General features: G+C 44.6%; 1 protein-coding gene across 1 annotated transcript in view; it reads right to left on the bottom strand.

Annotated features, from left to right (window-relative positions):
- Positions 1 to 13,698, bottom strand: part of LOC121836474 — a 29,257-nt gene extending 15,559 nt beyond the window's left edge. Inside the window, exons 1-2 of the mRNA XM_042291380.1 lie at positions 13,564 to 13,698; positions 12,809 to 12,963 (exon numbers count right to left, since the gene is read on the bottom strand). Coding sequence (XP_042147314.1) covers positions 12,809 to 12,963; positions 13,564 to 13,698 — 290 coding nt within the window. The remainder of the gene's footprint in view (positions 1 to 12,808; positions 12,964 to 13,563) is intronic.
- Between the last annotated feature and the right edge of the window lie 6,215 nt (positions 13,699 to 19,913).

Raw genomic sequence — 19,913 nt, 5'->3', positions numbered from 1 at the left:
TTCCTGCATCCTTGAGGAAATACATTGGCCTCTAAGGACATGTTCAAAACATGCATCAACACCGGCAATATATCCCTGAGTCCTTTTATAATGAAAGCAGGAATTCTGTCCTCACCGCACGACTTTTTTGGAGCGAGCTCATATTCCGGAAAGCACATCTTCAAGGGTAAGATTCGGAACTGCCAAGCTGCGGATAGATTCAAGAGGAGCATCGGCCATAACAGTGCACGGAGTAATTGAGTTACCGACGAAACAGGAGAACGTAGCAAAACGATGACAGACATCGGGCAGCTCAGATATATATCCAGAGTCGCCTTGCAATGCAATAGTTTTCGATCGACTAGTTCTCATATACCTCGCGTAACTCCACAGAACATTAAACTCGCGTTTTCATGTGTAAGGGGATTGTGTAAAAAACGCAAATTGGGCACCGCATCCTAGGAAATTTGTGCCATCGAACGCTTGCGCCATCTCTTAGCGGATTACGTCAACACTCCCATAGAAGCTCTTTTATTGAATACGCAAATATGACCATAACACCGAAACGTTACGTTCTGAGCAATATATGCTATGCTACTACTCCATTCTACCATTTTACCACATTTTCAAGATGATGACGTGAACACTGCAGGTTGCTCAGTTGAATAAACTTTTTTTATGTATTGCCAAGGCGGATAGTCTTAAATTAATCGAAGTGTAAATTTTCTTCTTAGGTATAAACAACTCGTTATGATTGTATAAATTAGGATCCTTCCTTAATATTATGACAAGTGCTGTAGTGTCTAAGAAGTGTATTACATTCATAGAAAAACATATTTCGGAGGAACATCACAGGAATTTTTAGAAAACAGCGATGTTCAAACGAGCACAATTTAAGAACACAGCTAAATACAAGATTTTTCTAATGACTGAACTAAACTAAACGAATCTATAATGTAATGGGTCCACTTGTTTTTTTCTCAAAATTATTTTCTTGGGTTCCTGAGACCAGTTTTTCAGATAAGGTGGATTCGTTCTCGTTTAAACGTTTACGACCCCAAATATTTTTTGCTAATTATTAATGTTATGTGATTATAACAGTCATTTTTATTGTAGGGAATGGGAGCACTGCGGTCAATAAATGATTTATGAGAGGATAATTGTGTTTTCTTAAACTCAACATTCGCCTGTCAAAAAAAAAATATTTACGCGCATACTAAATGTTTACATTAAATTAATTATCTCAATCTCTCTGCAAAGAAAAAAAAAGGAGCGTATTGAAATATCCTACTTTATATCACATTATCTGAAGAGAGCTGGAGCCCAAAATTTTGCAATGGCACCAGCTTGTAGTCGGCGGTCTTAAAGTTTGTATTTCGTCAGCGGCTAAGAATTCGGCCTATCTCAAAAAGTTCCTGGATGAGGCGCGGGTGCCCGAATTTCAAAAGAAGAACGAATGCGTGAAAATGGCTCAACCATCCCCACCTTGAGACTGGTTTTCTTAAGTAGTGTTCATTTTTGAGTATTTGCCATAGCACCAGGGTGGGCTAGAGGGCTCTGCATTTTGTGTTTTACCTTTAGTTGGGAAACGGGTTGTCCTCAAAAAACTTTTTGGCGAGGCACAGGTGGGCAAATTTGAAAAGAGGACTGAATGCTTAAAAACAGCCGAACCCTTTCCACTTTTAGACCGGTTTTCCCCAAAAAAAGTTCATTTTCGTATTCTCAAGGTGCAACCCACGCCCGCCTAGACCCTACGTCTGTCTCAACCTTGTCAGAGGGTGCGAGCAGTATGCGGTCTTTTAGTGATCGCGCTCTTCTATCTTTTATGCCTTATACCTTTAAAGAAGCAAGATTGATTGGGATTTATGGAGATTTAACGCAAAGCTTCTAAATTATGAATATTTTGTAAAAACGGTTCGCTGACATCTTGAAGATTTGGGAAGGGATAATGGGGAAGAGTTCGGCATTAAATCGAAATGTTTTAACAATGCTTCATTGCTCACGAATATAAAATACAACGTATGCACCCTGTTTTTGCTGTTTTTGTTTGGTGCTCAGACTGGAAACGTACGAGCCCTACAAACCTGTTTCGTAGAGTGAATGCCTGGAAAGGGAGGGACGGGGGGATATCTCCTTCTCACATGTACGTGAGTCAACTTGTTCATATATTAAGTTTTTTCGGAGACCACAGAAATCCATTTTTACATACCGTTATTCAAGTGAGATCGCGTGGTGCGCTTCCTGAGTTTATTGTTTCGTCAAGCATGGATCTAAGTGCCTTTGCACGCGGGTACATGGAAAATATTGTTGGTGCTTATTGGCTTCGAGTTACCCGTTTCTCACTCGAATACTGTCTGGTGTGTCGCGCAAACGACTGACGAAGGATTTAATTGGTTTGTTTTTAAACTATTCCTCTGAATCGTTATTCGTAAGTCCAGGCCCGGGGCAGGATGTGTCGAAGCGAGTCAAGCGAATGGTAGCAACCCCTAACACGATTTCTTTTTAAGTTGCATAGTTGAACGTTTTTAGTTAAAGCCTGGTTACTTGAAACAAGTATCCCAGTAGCTTGGTCTGCCAACTGCATACTGTGCAAAAAGCAGGAAACGGTTGGTCACGCTTTCCTGGACTCTTGGAAAGCGATCTTCTTTTTGGACGTCCTGCAAAAAATCCTCAAAAAAGACTGAGCGGTAGAGGGGGAAAATTACGTTCCAGACATGAACCTACTGCTGGAACTGCAAATTATGTGGCGGTGTCACGTAGCTGTACGCCACGCAGATTTCGATGTTAGCCCCGTGCGTAAGTATTTTGTTAATCACATGAGCTTTTTGAAGAAAATGGGCCTACACCTGAGTGGCTGCAACTTCTTGAGTTGTTGTCTAGTTTCAAAGCCTTGTAGCATGTTGGACATTAGCCGATATGGCTGGTGTCTTTTTGCGTTTTATTGCGATTGTGTGTCACCGCCTTGTGTCATCGTCCAAGTCAGAAAATAAATAAAAAAAAAAAAAAAAGCCGCGTGCGCGGCGGATTTGGCAACGCGCGCGGCTGTCACGCAGATGAAAGAAGTTCGAGTCCCCCTCGGCCCGGATCCTCATTCTATTAATTCTGTATTATTGTAAGAAATACCAGATCGTTCACAGCTGTCATCGAGTATTCTTATTCAGAGCGTTTTTGAATGTGTCGCTTCTATGAAAGTAGCGGTAACGAGCTGCTTCGGGTCAGTCACACTTTCGTCCCCGAAGCAAAGCTCGTGGCACCTTTCTCTTCAAGTTTCATGCACATGTTCGACTCATCAAACGTTTATTTTTCGTTCTAAATCAATCTGATATTTTTATTGGTGACATCATTGCACCAAACGGAACCTGAATATAAATCAAGGCATAAGATATTATGTTCCTGCAATACATTGTTGTACGGAACGGCATTCTAAGGAGCGGCGTTCCTGGAAAGCGTTCCTTTTAGGAGGAACGAAGGAACGCCGCTGTTCCATTTTTCATCGCTGGAACTGGAACGGGAACGCGTTACATTTTTACTGGAACGGAAAGAGTAACGGCGTTTCTTTTTTCGTCCAGTGGGGTAATTTTAATTTTACTTCTAACAGGGAAAGTATGAAAGTTCAAAAACAATATCTTTACGAAGTGCAGGGTCTCTAACTTTTTGGCAACTAATCTTATGGATTATTTTGCGTGGTCCTCGCTTGCTAACAGTTTCGGGTGCAGGAGAGCTGGTGGGCATTGATACCTTTTGAGTGCTCGAAACTGAGGTACAAAAAGCAAAAATTTTAGTCGTAGGAAAATACAAAGAAAGAGGGTTGTTTTAAACTCAGCTACTTTGTTTGGTTTTACGCATCCTCATACACACAGAAATCTTATTCCGACTACAGCCGGGTGATTTCATTTGAATTCGACCAAACTTGTCGGGGGGGGGGGGGGGGGGGGTCTTTAGATTTAATCGTAAAAAATATATATGATACCCGAATCCTTGTGATGAAAGAAACTGCCTTTGAAAAAAATTAGAATTGTATAGTTTGAGAGAAAAAAATTCTGAGGCGCTGCAGGGTAGAACACGTCAAATTCCCAATTTGATTTTATCTCGACTTTAGCCGCCATTTACAAAATATCGAATTCTTGCAGAATTATTATATTTATTACGCAATATGTACGCAGACTTGGCTATTTTTAGAGGTAAATTTCTGTCTTCTGTTATTTTAAATTAATTTTCTAAAAAATCTCAAACATGCAACCTAGAGCAAGTGTGACGCAACTTCGGACAGCTATATAAAACGAACGGTAGGGCGCAATGACGTGAGACAGATATCTGTGCGTAGCTATCAATGTAAGCTATCGATTGACATGTATTTTCTGGTTATTGTGTTTACCGTGTTGTTTTTATTCTGCCACAAATATAGACAAAAATGAAAAATATGCAAATTTTGAAGTCAATTTTCTCAAAAAAGCCATTTTTTATCGTTCATACTTTTTTAATTTATTGCCCAGATTCTGCTTAATAACCGGGTATAAATATTGCTTGACCTTTTTTTGTTGTAGTTTTAGGACAACCAGTTGAATAAGTCATTTTTATCGCGTAATACCAACCTCCGGCTCCGGTATGCGGGCTTCACCGCAACATTGATAATTGGCTCAGCAATATCAGATTTCACTGACAACCACTTTACCTCGTTGCATTCCTAGTAATATACTTTTTACAAAAAAAGAAATGTCACAAAAAAATGACAGAAGGCAAGTGGCGTAGGCAAATTTTTTTTTCTCTTTCAAACTTTTTTAATTGATTTCCCGTGTGTTGCTTACCAGCTGGGTATGCACGTTTTCTGGCGCTTTTCTTTATGTTTGTTTTTACATCAAAAGAAAGAGCCATGTTCGTTACATCAGTTGCAACTGGTCCAGTTGTTAGGTGAAGTATAGGTTCAGTAACCTCTTCGCGAGCGCCAGCAAAAGGCTGCGATTCTTATCATGAAGATTACCATGCGACTCTTAGTTGACCTCTGCGTGCGCCGTTGCAAGAGGGTTATACTAATTTTGTTAGAGTGGAACTCGCGTCGTCACAGGCTGTCGCAATGCATCACAGCGAAGTGGAACTGTGTGAAGCAGTCCTTGTCCTTCTCCCAATAAATTTATGGGCGGAAGCTTGAGACTCTTTGGTGCCCGAAGTTTCTGTAGCTCGGCTGGATCAAGTTTGTCAAAAGGACAAAAACAAATGCAGTAAACACTAGACATTATCACGCCGGTCGATGGAGTCGTAACTGTATACATACAGCTTTTGCGGATACTTATTTGTTTCAAGGGTGGCAAGTTATCACCAGTACAAACATGGCCACAGTGTCGGCAAGAGCATCAGAACAAAAAGGAAGGTTTGGTTGGCTTATCATTTTGTGTCTTCGTTGCAGCGCTTTTCTCCGGAACTAATGTTTGTAGTCCTCTTTGAGCCCCTGGTGCTATGGTCTGTCTGTTTCTCTTATCCATTATTTATTTTTACTTGTAAGCGAATAACACGCACCATGACATTTCTGGCGTCCTTAGGTTGGTTCGCTAATCAGTGTCTATATTTGACAAACTCATCTAGTATAAGAGAATAAAAAAAATATAAGAAGAGGGCTTGCAGCAATGGATTTGTATAAGAGAACTGCGGAACTGCGTCGAAAGCAGAAAGCCGGAACCTCCCGAGGAATGAACGCGTTATTTTGAACTCAGTCATGGCTGCAGTTTTCAGCTTTAATAGAAAGAGTTGCGCGGACTACTTCGAGAGACATAAGCGAAGGGTATACCGCAACCGACGTTTTCGTTATGTCACCGATCTCAACGTAGACGCCTTGAAGATGATCCTGCCTCCATCGAAAGCCGCGGCTCTTGCGTTGGATGACGTGCTCTGCCAGAACTGCTCCCAGTACACCGGTGAGAAGCTTTCATCATCTGTCAGTGATCCATGCTCGAGCTCTCCAGCAAGCTGCATCGAAGAGCACGAAGTAGTGGAAGGTCTTAACGAAGAGATTTCTGCTGCTGGGCTTGAAACAACTCCTTTGCGCATGCCTTCTACAGTAAACCCGAAAAGCCGTCAGGCATATGCTGAAAGAAAACAGCGGGAGATTGAAGGATCACACAGCCGACAGGTACGAAAAAAGTTGGCGACAGCATATACCTTGGAGCCAAGTGGGTCAAGTTCTCGCAGTGATCAACCATGCCTCGGCTGCGACGGGTGGTGGGCAAACATCAGAGAGGCCTTTGTGAAGGCGGCATCTTACCAGGAGAGATGTCAGCTCCTCACGCTTGTGCCCAAGGGCGTAGCCACTAGGGAAGTAGAACGGCTAATTCCTGAGGCATCGAAGTACCTTCTGAAGAAATCAAAGCAGCTTCGTGAACGGTTCGGCGTATGGGAGCGTCCGGAGCCTTATCACGGTGGAAGCATAAGCGAGGACACCATACGGGCAGCCACGCAATATTACACCGACGACGATCTCGACTGTTCTCGGCAGAGCCCAAACAAAAAAGATGCTGTTAAGCTTCTGAAGGATGGCGAAGAACATGTGGTCGTGAAGCGGTATATGACAAGGTCTGTTCGAGAGACGTACAGGCTGTTTAAGGAAGCAAACCCGGACTCAAAATTAGGTCTGACTAAATTTTACTCGCTGCGGCCAAAGTGGGTCAAGCTAAACCCTGAACAGACTGTCTGTGCATGTGTGTGCTGTACGAATTTCGATTTGTGCTTTTCCACCCTGAACAGCATGCGAGAAGAAAAAATAACAAAAGAGGAGATTCTCGCTTTGTGCCTCTGCCCTGAACTCTCGTCCGAATGTTTCAGAGGCGAATGCAAAGACTGCCCCGCGACTGACAGACTCTCCTTAGAATCATTGGAAATGGTGCCTGAAGAGGAAATTACATTTTTCACATGGGAGAATGGTAATTTGATAAGCAAGACTGCCGACTCCAGCGCCTTTTTGAAAGAGCTACAGAAATGGGCCACAAGGTTTTCCACGCACGATTTTATTCGTAGGACACAACGGGAAGCCATACGGATTGAGAAGTCTAGTGTGACCTCAAGACACATCGTCATGCACTTCGATTTTGCGGAGAACTGGACGGTAATTTTGCCACACGAGATACAGGAGTACCACTGGCACAAGCGTCAGCTCTCTGTGTTCACGTGTGTGGCATCCACGTCGCAAGGCTCAAAAGGCTTCGGCGTTGTCTGTGAGGACTTATGTCATGACACTTCCCATGCGCTGCTGGCTCTGAGACTTATAGAAAACTGGCTGGAGGAGCACATCCCAGTTTATGCTTCACTAACGTACATATCCGACGGGGCACCTGCTCATTTTAAAAATAGATTTCAGCTGCATGAGTTCGAACGAGTGGGCCATACCCAATTGAAGTGGATATTTTCTGCCTCTGGGCATGGTAAAAACTATTGTGACGGGGTTGGAGGGCTTCTCAAACACCACGCAACGGTGCACAACCTCCGTTCACCGGAGGAGCAGCTCGTCCGAACATCAGTAGATTTTGTGGACAAGGTTGGAAGGCGTGTCAAAAACGTAACTCTCATGAACTTAACCGAGAAGGAGGTGAGTGACTTCCGCAGAATCAAGAAAACAGAGTGGAGTTGCGTACCGACTCGGAAAGGCATCCGCGCTTCGCACGTGTGGCGACGTGAAAGGGGCGAAGTGCAGCTTGAGCGAACTGTTCTATCTTCGTCTTAATCATGAACCTCTGTGGTGCACGTGCGGAACTCCCAGATGATCTACGGCTTTGTTTTGTTTTGTTGTTAAAGCCTCTTCTTGTACATTTGCGCTTCTGTGAAAAATTATGTGTTTCTATAGGTTGTGGGCACCCTGGCGGCTCCCAAGCCAAGTTGCCCGACTGCGAGGCTCAAGCCGAACTTTTCCCGCGTGGCGGCGACGTCACGCCAGCCACGCGCACATCAGATGCGCCGCCTTGATAAGGCAGATCAGAGGCGGCGCACGGGGAGTCGCTGCCTGGACTCCGGCAGCGCCGGTAGCAATGTTAATCGTCTTTTCCACGTCCCATTAAATGTAGTTTCTTGTTGTTGAAACCGTTGGCTCCGTGTTATTCCTCCGGGTCGGGTATGCAGCAAGGCAAACCGACCACAATGGCGCCCAACCGTGGTATGCTACCCACTCGTAGGAATTTCACGCGGCTTCGTTTCTTCTTTCGGTAAGCCTTTTTCATATTCCCCGTGTTTCCTATCGTTGTTTCGTACTTCCGTCACGTCCACGTTTGCTGTATTGGCGTGTTTGTGAATGTGTCTTTGTGACTGGCGGCAATTGTTTTGCGCGCTTGTGTTGGGTTTTTGGGGGCGTTTCTTTTTTTTTTGTGCTTGCAGGAATGCTTACGCGACGCAGCACCCGGATGAAAGTCTGACCCGGTACGTTCGGGTTATGCAAGAGCTCTTCAAGAGGGCGGACCCGAAGTCACCGGAGTCGGACAGAGTAGCTCGGGTCAGAAGACAGTGTCACCCCAGGTACCACGTCTACCTGATCAACCGCACCTTTGAGACCCTTGAAGAGCTAGCCCGGGGCGCCCGCCTCATCGAGGAAGCTCTTCATGCCGAGCGGAACTACGTGCCGCCGCCACCAGCCAAGTACGCGCTCGAACCGGCATGCGCATGGCGGGGTCCCGAGGCCTCCACGCAAGTGGACTGTCCGAACGAGACCTCCCTTCCCCACCACGTCAACCAGGAGAGTTGGCGTGGCATGCATGGTGAACTCCCGTGCGGGATAAGCGTATGTTCGCCTAACTCTCCCCGAGAGGTCCCCGGAGGTCACAGCGAGGCCCCTGAGGGTTTCGGGCGGGGGTCGCCACGACAGGTGGGAGGTCGTTGGCCGTGCCCTATCGTAAGCTGGGGCCCAACGGAGATCACCACTCAAGCGAACCATCTTCATCAGTCTGCTCCTGCAAGTGCTGGCGAAAACTGGCACGGTGCGGTCGCAAACCCGCAGCTCAGCAGCATTGACCCCCGCCGCAACGGAACAAGCCCTCCCCGCAACAGCCAGTCGCAAGCCTGGTGGAGGCCCTCCCATAGTGGTTCCTTATCCGATCACTGGAGGCGGTGCGACGGGCACCTCGGTGCCGGTGGCCTAAGCAGGCAACTGTCGTCGGACTGCTGCTACGAGTGCGAGCAGCCCGGCCTCACCGAAACCAGTGTCCAAGACTTCTGGACACTACAAACAGAGGTGGCACGAGACGTTTTGTTTTCTACGAAGCTGACTGATGGACAAAACCGTCGCCACACCCGCCATCTGAACGACACGGCGGCCGGTCTCATCGTGGACCGCGGCCACCCTCTACAGGACCACGGGCAAAGCAGCCACCTGGTGGAGCCCTGATCCCGAACAAGCGACAAGCTGGAGCTGACCGAGCCGCCGCGCTCGTCAGCAGCCGCCGCGCTCGTCCAGCAGGCGCCGGCCGGACTTACAACGTCAGTCCGCCCAACAGCGCCATCCACCCCCTGACGCCCACAACGTCTCCGTCATCGACATGCCGGACGAAGCTTGAGGGGGGGGGGAAGTGTGGGCACCCTGGCGGCTCCCAAGCCAAGTTGCCCGACTGCGAGGCTCAAGCCGAACTTTTCCCGCGTGGCGGCGACGTCACGCCAGCCACGCGCACATCGGATGCGCCGCCTTGATAAGGCAGATCAGAGGCGGCGCACGGGGAGTCGCTGCCTGGACTCCGGCAGCGCCGGTAGCAATGTTAAACGTCTTGTCCACGTCCCATTAAATGTAGTTTCTTGTTGTTGAAACCGTTGGCTCCGTGTTATTCCTCCGGGTCGGGTATGCAGCAAGGCAAACCGACCACAAGGTGTGCCTTGTTAACCCAAATAAATTACTCAATAAATAGAGTGATTTTGTTAAACTGTTACCTATGAATGTTTTATTGCATACTGCCAACAAAAGAGTATGATTACTGTAAGCTGAAAAGCAACTTCCGATATGCTGTGCGTAGCCCAAAAAATTTAAACGAATGCAACAAGTAGTCCAAAAGCCGAAGGATGGACAAAATGTAGTCAATTTTTTTTTCACGTACCTCGGAATACTAAGGGCCAATGAAGGATAGGCGAAAGAATGCCATGCGGTAAATTTAAAAAATTCGAGCCGATTTTCCGATAATGTTTGTATAAAATAAAGATTGTCCGAAACGCATAAACGGGGATATTGTTTTTCTGGACTGGATAGTGCCGTAGAATGCAACCCGACATGATCGAAACGGATGGAACGTCTTGGATCTCTCCACTCGCTTAGGCTAGTTAACATTGATGTTAACTAAATTTACTTTTGTTGTTGTTTATCACGGCACAATGTTCAAACAAATAATTTAAATATATAAGTTTCGTGCAACCTCAGTAGTAAAACGTTGTCGTGGCGACGTTCGAAAGTGCAAGCTGTGACTTCGCAGACATCACTTCGTCAATTCAGCCATCTCTCATTTCTTTATGACGTTACTGATTTTTTTTAAAAATATATTAGTAAAAATTCAACGGGCTAAAGTAGTTTTCAGTGAAATCTGATATTGCTGAGCCAATTATCAATGTTGCGGTGAAGCCCGCATACCGGAGCCGGAGGTTGGTATTACGCGATAAAAATGACTTATTCAACTGGTTGTCCTAAAACTACAACAAAAAAAGGTCAAGCAATATTTATACCCGGTGATTAAGCAGAATCTGGGCAATAAATTAAAAAAGTATAAACGAAATAAAAAATAGCTTTTTTGAGAAAATTGACTTCAAAATTTGCATATTTTTCATTTTTGTCTATATTTGTGGCAGAATAAAAACACGGTAAACACAATAACCAGAAAATACATGTCAATCGATAGCTTACATTGATAGCTACGCACAGATATCTGTCTCACGTCATTGCGCCCTACCGTTCGTTTTATATAGCTGTCCGAAGTTGCGTCACACTTGCTCTAGGTTGCATGTTTGAGATTTTTTAGAAAATTAATTTAAAATAACAGAAGACAGAAATTTACCTCTAAAAATAGCCAAGTCTGCGTAAATATTGCATAATAAATATAATAATTCTGCAAGAATTCGATATTTTGTAAATGGCGGCTAAAGTCGAGATAAAATCAAATTGGGAATTTGACGTTTTCTACCCTGCAGCGCCTCAGAATTTTTTTCTCTCAAACTATACAATTCTAATTTTTTTCAAAGGCAGTTTCTTTCATCACAAGGATTCGGGTATCATATATATTTTTTACGGTTAAATCTAAAGACCCCCCCCGACAAGTTTGGTCGAATTCAAATGAAATCACCCAGCCATTTTTGAACTTCAATAACGAGACCTACAATTACATCAAGATCACAGATTTCCAGATATCGGACTCACCCTTGTATCCCGAACAATATTCACTTAAAAAATACACAGAAAATAACCTTTATTCCTTCTCTTGTCCCCCACCTTCACACTCAACAACAACAAATCCAACCTTCACAACGAAGTATTTGTGGATTTCAAGACCGACTTTCCAAAAGCCCTACCCTCTCCTTCACTTGCTCGTCTTGCGGACAGCAACATCTAGAAGCAACTGTTGTTAAGTTCTAACACGGGACTCTGTTAAATTGAAGCGTGTGAGGTTGTTGTAAAACGCTCGTGCAATCTGGGTTAAAAGTACATTTGGCTCGTCTGAATTGTCCACTACAAACATGGACATGATTAATAGCTGAGATGTTTAACATGAATATATCAACAAATGAAACCCTGCTTCCGCGTGTTTTATTCTCCTGGTGCCCTTCCATTACGACATACAAACTCGCATGCTGACTATTAATGGGATAGATAAAAAAAGAACTGCTTTTAGCTAAATATGGTAATTAGCAAAAAATACAAATGTAACGTATATGTAACGATACGTTCCATTTTTAAACTGTAACGGGAACGAGTTCCTTTCTCCCTGATGGAACTTGTAACGGGAACGCGTTCCAAAACTCAGAAGGAGCGAGGAACGAGCTTTCGTTCCTTTTTTTGAGGAACATGTACAACACTGACATTAGCTTACAATCCATCCTTAGATACGTCCTGTGCGGAATCAACCATTAATAACAACATACGTTTTATGACCTTTACTCACTCAATATACAGTTATCTCTGAAGGTACCTAACTATGGTCACGCTGCGTCCGCTAGGAACCCCTACCGATCGCCCAGCGAACAGCACCGCGCGCGGCCACTTTTGAGTCAGCGTAGGGAGAGCAGTAGAGCTCCGCCGCCGCTCACGCTGCTATCGTGCTCAAGCGAGTGTGGTAGCCCAAGCAGGCATGTCGACCTTGCAGCACTCACCGGTGTACCACTGCAGTCGGTCTGCGACTGCCGAGGTCGCTTCCCGGTGAGTATGCGCGACGCTGAAACGAGAGGCGAGCGTATCTGCACTGAGCTAGATCTGCAGGGTGCCCATATCGACCTTCAATTCAACTGTAAGAACTGTAGAAATACGTGCGATGACTTCTGCGAAAGTGTTTAGAAGTTCCCATGTTCTTCCGTTGATCGCAGTATTGCCATGAAATGCTAAGGGAGAATGATAAAGTTATCGCTATGTTGCAACCGCAAGACACTCATTTTCTCATCCTTTTTATCTTTAAAGTTAATATTTTTTGTTTTTTTTACTCGGCCCAGCCTCCGCTTTGGAGAGATGTTTGTACACGGCGTAAAAGTTAAAGGTGGATACGCCACGTGGGGACAGATACGTGAACTACAAGCGCTTGTCCCAAATTTCTGACCATGGAAAATGCGCTACCTTGCTTTAACGACGCGCTTGTAATCAACTCCAGTCTCCATGAAATAGATGTTGGTCATTTGCTTCACTTACGTATCGGTTCCCCCAATGCCAAGAAGAATCGGAGCCGTGCCAGCGGCCATTGGGCCAGTTACAGACCCCTTCAAGCATTTAGCTTTGCCTCCAAAGCCTGGGTCTATTTCGTGGCTTCGGTACGTCATGTACCATTTCTCTTCCACGGGGAAACACTGCAGTAGAGGGAAACGGATTATAACCATAGGGTTCCGTGTTTTCTCTAAATACTGATAAACCACGAAAATAAAACCCCAAACCAGTTTGAATAAAAAAAATATCTTAAAACTTAAAACAGAGACCCCCGAATTGAAACATCACTTAAATAAGAAGGGCCATGCAGAACGAGAATAAATTCATTTTCTATCGGTTTATTTAGCTTTTACCCCAAAAAAACAGTCCTTACTGAAGCGTCCGCGAGGCTCCTTTTTTCTTAGGAACAACACGCCTCATCTTGTTCCCCTCCATTATCGGTACGGGAACGTCGTCCAAATATTTGCTTTAAGGGTATGTTCCCCTGGAGGTTCGTAAATTTAAAGTGCAAGTCTTATTGCTTTTTTTTTGTTTTTTTACACAAGCTGTGATATATTTCAGTTTTTTGTTCTAAATTAAAGTGTACGTCCATCCCAAATGACGCGTTGGTAATTGATGGGATCACAATGTCGATTGTTTGCAAACTAATACAACAATCTGCAAAAATAAAAAAAAACATACACACACACAAAAACAAAAGACATGTTTATATACCAAGACATGCTAGATACAGAAAGGGTTACCTTCGAAAAGTCCTGGTATTTCCCAAGCTCTGGCCTCAGTTCTGGATACTTTGTGGCCGAATTATAAACGTTGGCGGCATCAAGGACTCCGCGAAGTGTCAGTGCGGCGGATAAGGTAACGAGCAGAGACGACATTGTTGTCAGATCGAAGTGTCCAACTTGAACTGTAAAATGCCTGAAGTGGTGAGAAGCCGCCGTTTTGGAGATTGCAGCAAGCAGTGACAAGTACAGTAGACTCTACACACGTATCAAAACGTCTATAGAAAACATTCAAGAGCAACTTCAATCGAGTTTGTAGATTTTCGGGGCGCGACTGTTTTAGTACGGTTTAATGTTCCTAACTTACAGGATAGATGATAATGCAATTCATGCAAACGAGGTGGACAAGAATGACGATAACGATCCCTGGAGAAGGGGAACAAGGGGGACAAAGGACAAACACAAGTCTCCATACACACCTAGGTCACTGGTGCGCGACCGATAAAATCCGCCTGGTCCTGGTATCGAACCAGGGACCTCCCTATTTCCAGTTGAGCGCTCTACCAACTGAGTTAACCAGGCATTAGACGTCAGTAGAGCAAACGGGTTTTATCAGCTGCCACCAGTCTAACGCCACGAAGGTGTTAGACTTGTGGCAGCTGATAAAACTCGTTTGCTATACTGGCGGCTAACTCCTGGTTAGCTCAGTAGTAGAACGCTCCACTGGAAATTGATAGGTCCCTGATTCGATACACTAGGCGGGATGTTTCGGTTGCGCAACAGTCACCAAGCTGTGTTTGGAGATTTGTTTGTTCTTTGTCCGCTTGTTCTCCCTCTGTAGTGATTGTTATCATCATTGTCGTCTCACAGGATAAAATTTTCTTTTCTGTGCTGCTGTCAAGTTTTTAGATTTCAAACCTCAAATTTCGGTTTTAGTGGTTTATGATGAGACCAAAACTACAGCGATAAAGATGCTTAATTACGTACAATGGCCACAGATTCGTATAAATCCACCCCACCACCCCTTTCCCCCTTTATGAATTGCTGTTATAAGTCATACAGTTGTATAAGTCGAACATATATATTTGTACGGTCGGCGCGGCGAAACTGCATTGATACGCGCACAGATGTGTATCATGAGCACAATATACGCGCAAGTGAGAGCAAGTGTCAATATTTTTATCAGGGAATAGAAGAAGAAATATAACCCCCGTGGCAAATATATGGTGTTAAGGGCTATACCTGTAAAGATAATGCATATAAGTCGTACCATGTTATATAAAACGCTCTGGCGGACTTTCTTTTTTTTTTTTTTTTAATTTGAAACCGCGATTTTTACAACAAAATATACGGTCAATTAAAATACTTAAATGAAACTCTTAGTGAACTGTGGCAACGTGGTGACCTCACTTTTGTGCCACAGTGCATGCGATTGGGCGGGTCGAACGAAGCAAATGCAAAACGCAGCTTCACTCATCATCTCAGACGACAGCATGGGTTGCCCGAAAATGACGAAGCTTTTCCCAGTGTGGCACCAGCTGCAACTGACGCTGGCCATTAAAGAGTTGATATTACCGTTTTTAATTCGAGACATGATGGGAATTCCGGAGTAATTATGAAGGGATATCTTATGCGGGACCTCATGACGTGCCATTGAAGTGGTATCGGTATCATATTATGATGTGAACTTGATTGTAAATTGAACACGCATATATACGGTCTGTTTTTATCGTTAGAAATAAACTACGCACCGCCGAACGCTCAGCCATCTGTCCAAACATAACACTAGCGGTCTATACCAGATGCCCCAGATTTAGAGCCTGCCGTCAACTTATTCCAAAGTTATAAGCGAAATTCGTGAATCTTTAGTAGGAAAACGGTGGCCGTCGAAGGCCACCCATGCACAGGGATGAACAGCGTCAGCTACCGGGAAGAGCCCTATTCTCCTATTGAAAATTCCATCACTTATTACCACTAAAAAAAAAAAAAAAAGTTTTGTAATTTTGGCGTTTGGTTCGGAACTCCAGCGCTACGTCTGGGCGGGGACCAAGCGTTTCACAATGCAACATTTATTTTGATGGAAAAAGCACAAAAAACAAAACAAAAACAGTGTTAGTCATGGTGTTAAAACGTATAGACTGGGAAAAAAAAGAACTTGAAGTCAAAGTACAGCACGTAAACAAGTGCTTTTAAGGTGTTCTCCAGCGTTTTCTTCATAGTCCCCGATTTGCCTGAGAATCTGCTAAACGCACGAGCAAACTTCGCTGAAATAGTAACCCAAATATTGGGCTCAAATATATTTTTCGCGAAGTTATTTAATTTACAATTTTGGTCCTCACCGTGTTTTTTCAAAGTGAAAGTCCCCGGCAGCAATGAAAATGTGACGTAAGGGGAAGATGGGGGATCACTCTTTAAACTGTAGACATTGTTCCCAACTGTTTACAAGCAGTTTCATAGTGTCAAATGAAGGCTTTGGAAGCTCGCTCCATCACCCGCGCAGCTGCACGATAAAAATGCTTGGCATAGTTCATTTTTAGAGTACTCGCTCGACTTCTAAGCCTGCCTTCCCCTGAGTTCACGCCACTGAAAGCGCGAAACTATTTGAATGTTAGTTTTGAAATTAATTTCGCTTGCCGATTTCAAAATATATATTCAGAATTTAGTTAGGACTGTGCGAATAGTGATTTTTGAAACCGAATCGAATACGAATCGAATAATTGTGGCACCGAATCGAATACGAATACGAATCGAATAATTTTCGAATACTTTCCGAATAGCAAGTAGACAGCTACTAAAGAAGAGCAAAGAGATTATAAAATTTTTTTTATTGTTCCAAAATGTTTCTTAAAATTATTGTAAAAACGCGACTTGGCGATAATGACCAGAGTTCAACGATATATAATTAAATATAGAAACGCTACTAAAATATTAGAATGCTACATATAATATCACGGTTCACGCGGATGCTGAACATAAAATCCCAGTTCGCTTGAGCCTGGTACATCCTAATGCATTGTACCTATAGTCGGATGCAACCTGAGAACAATCTTTTAGCTTCACCCACAAGCGCACTGCGCCCATCTGAAGTGCCTCCGCCGTCGAGAAAGTAGTTCGCTAGCAACGTTGCTTTTTCTTCCTCTAGGAAACGTGTCTTAAACTACTACAATATTTATTTAATTCATTCAGGACATTTAAATAAGTTAGAATACGTTTTTGGTCAACGAAATAGCTGTTTAGTAAAGAAAGAAAGTCATGTCCAATGTACCGTCTTCCCAATTCATTTTCTGTCCAAGATACTGTCTAACATACCTCTCAGCAGTGCTAAGCCTCGCGCCCGCTTCGAAATTTTCGTTGGCGATAGCGTCGCTGTATTCTCACGTTGTCGCGCAAAAACTGCTGCAAACGCAAGCCGATACCATTAAGATTTCGTGGCGTAACCTCGGGCACGTAAAACACGGTGCAAAAAACGCAGAATAATTGTCACGAGAAACTAGCGTCGCGTTGCTAAGACCAGCTGCCATGTTGAGCTTTTTTTTTTTTTTTTTCAAAAGGATCGCGATTGGTTTACGGAATTATGACGTCATGAAAACGATTGGCTGGCGTTTCTCGGCGTAGGATTACATTTTCCTCTGAGAGGCATTTCCGGTTTTTTCTTAGCTTGCAACTGACTATAGTAGGAACTCTACATTCTCTTTTTATTCCTTGTTGTAGCAGATGTCCCTGAATTGAGGATCAAGGAAGGTTACAAGGGCGTGATGTGCCTGCCTCCTTACGTCCAGGAACCTTGTTTTCACTGATCTGAGAAGATTCTGGGAAAGCGCATTGTCTTGTTTCACTTGTTCCCTCAAAAAGGAACATTTTCACACACTGAACAAGTAGAACAACCATGGAAAGTGTTGGGAAAGACTCGACACAAGCAGCTGTTGTGGCTTTTTCAATTGGCTGCAATGGAGCGGCCGAAAAACTTCCAGACTTTACTGCGCTTTCTCCTGGTACTACTTCCCGCTTTTACCACTTCTGCTTCGCTCATAGAGAGCTGCAGTACCGTTGCAATCGGTTCTGAGACGTCTCCACGACATGCTTTTTGAAAGCGTGCACGCACAGTCTCGTGCGAAAGCGGTGCCTAAAGGCTGAACCGCACCTAAGCGATTTAGCGAGCGACGAGACGAGCGACAGCGACGACAGTCAGCGGCGAGCGACGGAGATTTCTCACTGTCGCTCGTCACGTCGCTCGGTGTTTCGATTTGTAGAAAACATCCTCATCCCCTTGGTCGCTCTCTCACGCCACTTTCATGCGGCTTGCCCCATCGCGCGACTGACCAAGCGACAGCGAAGCGGGTCGACACGTCGCCTGTCTCGTGTCTCGTACGTATAGACAGAAGCTGCTGCTGCCAATGACGATAATCATTGTCTAGAAGAAGAGGGTACGTATTGCCATCTTGCGGGCATGTATGGCAGGCGTGTTGGCGCGTTGTGGGACGCCTGTGAAGGGATTTTCGTGGCGCGACACCGTAACGACTATTCGAATATTATTCGAAAAATATTCGAAACTTTTGAAAATTAATATTCGACCCGATTAACGAATCGAATAGGGTAGTATTCGATCCGTTATTCGAAAAAGGCGATTATTCGCACATCCCTAGAATTTAGAGATACTAAATAGCATACCGGAAAAGGTAAAAGCCAATGATTCCGAAAATATAGTTGGTGTAGCTAAAAAAATCGCCGACCTTAAACGTACGATTTTATACGGCCCGCAATAGTTGGCTTCTCAACGTATCGCGCTGCAATTTACTAGAGAGATGCAAGCAGGTGTTAAAAGTTTGCAACAAGAAATAAAAAAAACAACTAAACCTACTTTGTTAAAAAAATGATTATGAGGACACCTAAGCACTTATGAGTTGTGAATGCAAAAGCATGAATATCGTTCTTCCGCTGCCTTAGTTCGTCTGCGGTGTACAGGCGTGGGCGACCAAGTTTCGCTACTGCCGAGGTTGCAGCGGCCGACGATATAGATGCCTCAGGCGCCGCGATGTCCCTGGCCGCGTTGGGTCCAGGCGATCGGGTACATGCCGCCGCGATGCAACACCTCCCAGATAACAAAGCGTAGTGCTGATTGAGATCGCGTCATCAGAGGAGGCCAACGTTGGGCACAGCTTAGATGCGATGATTGCGTCAACGTTCGGCTCAAACTTGATTCGAAGCCCAGCGCTGACGCAGCACTCGTTTTGAATCTGTGTACAGCGTTGGCCGTCTCTGATTAAGTCATCTAACTCAGCACCACGGCTTTGTTATCTAGGAGGTGTTGCGCGGCGCCTCTTCCTCTCTAACTCCGCGACAGCTGTGCGCGTGAGTTTGCCGAAAACGAAAGGGCGCGTTTCGACGAAAACCGGGCGGTGTCTGTCAGTTTATCAGCGCCGGGGAGAAAGGGAGAGTTTCACGCGCGCTAACGTTAGCACGTTGGACCAATTAGAGCGTCGCACGCAGCAAATGGCGAATGAAAGACACCGCTGGGTTTTCGTGAAAACGAGCGTTATAAGTCTAATGCAGTGGTCTCAAACTCGTTCAAGTGTGGGGGCCAAATAGCCCACACCGGAAAGGTAGCGAGGCAACGTAAGACGGGGGAGGGAGGGGGGCATAAAATTTTATAGAGAAGAGACCTTGCTCTCTATGTTTTTTTTGTAAAATCACAGTTTTGCCAGTGAGGTCTATCGCTTTCATGTGTTTTATGACTACTCTGGGCCCTGCCGTAATGTGATAACTAGAATTAAAATGATACTGTCCCGCCAACGCGCTGCCATTTTTAATAGAACAGGGGAACGAGTACACTGTCGTTCCCGAGCTCTGAACATATTTCTAAAAAAAAAAAAAAAATCCGTTAATCTGGCAGTTCTTGCTTTCCTTACGATTTTTATTACAACACTCTGAGCAAATACTTGTCTTTTAATTGTAACCTTTTTTGAAGGCGGGATCCCGAGCTCGTAGCTTTATTTTAGGCTGTTACTCCGGCTGATAGAAAGTTTGCGCAGCCGAGATGCACCCTTCAACGAATAGCTCGCGCTTGCGGTCTGGTAGCGGTACAGTTGTACATTACAAAAAAGCTGGGAAGCAAAAAATAAAGCGAAACATAGGATAAATAAACATAGATAAGTGTAAACTATGTTAATACGTTAAAACAGGAGAGCTACTTTTCGAGCGAAAATGAATCGGTGAGATCACGAAGCTGCATGCTTTTTCTAGCGCTCGAGGCATGGAAACCGCGACTCGTAGCCGGTTGCCTGCAGGCCGCGTCCCAGCGAATCACGGGCCACATGCGGCCCGCGGGCCGCGTGTTTGAGACTCCTGGTCTAATGCATTAAAAAAGCTGTAAA

This window comes from Ixodes scapularis, unplaced genomic scaffold, assembly GCF_016920785.2.
Source record: "Ixodes scapularis isolate PalLabHiFi unplaced genomic scaffold, ASM1692078v2 PGA_scaffold2__306_contigs__length_199485367, whole genome shotgun sequence".
NCBI lineage: Eukaryota > Metazoa > Arthropoda > Arachnida > Ixodida > Ixodidae > Ixodes > Ixodes scapularis.
This window is presented reverse-complemented; position numbering and strand designations above follow the sequence as displayed.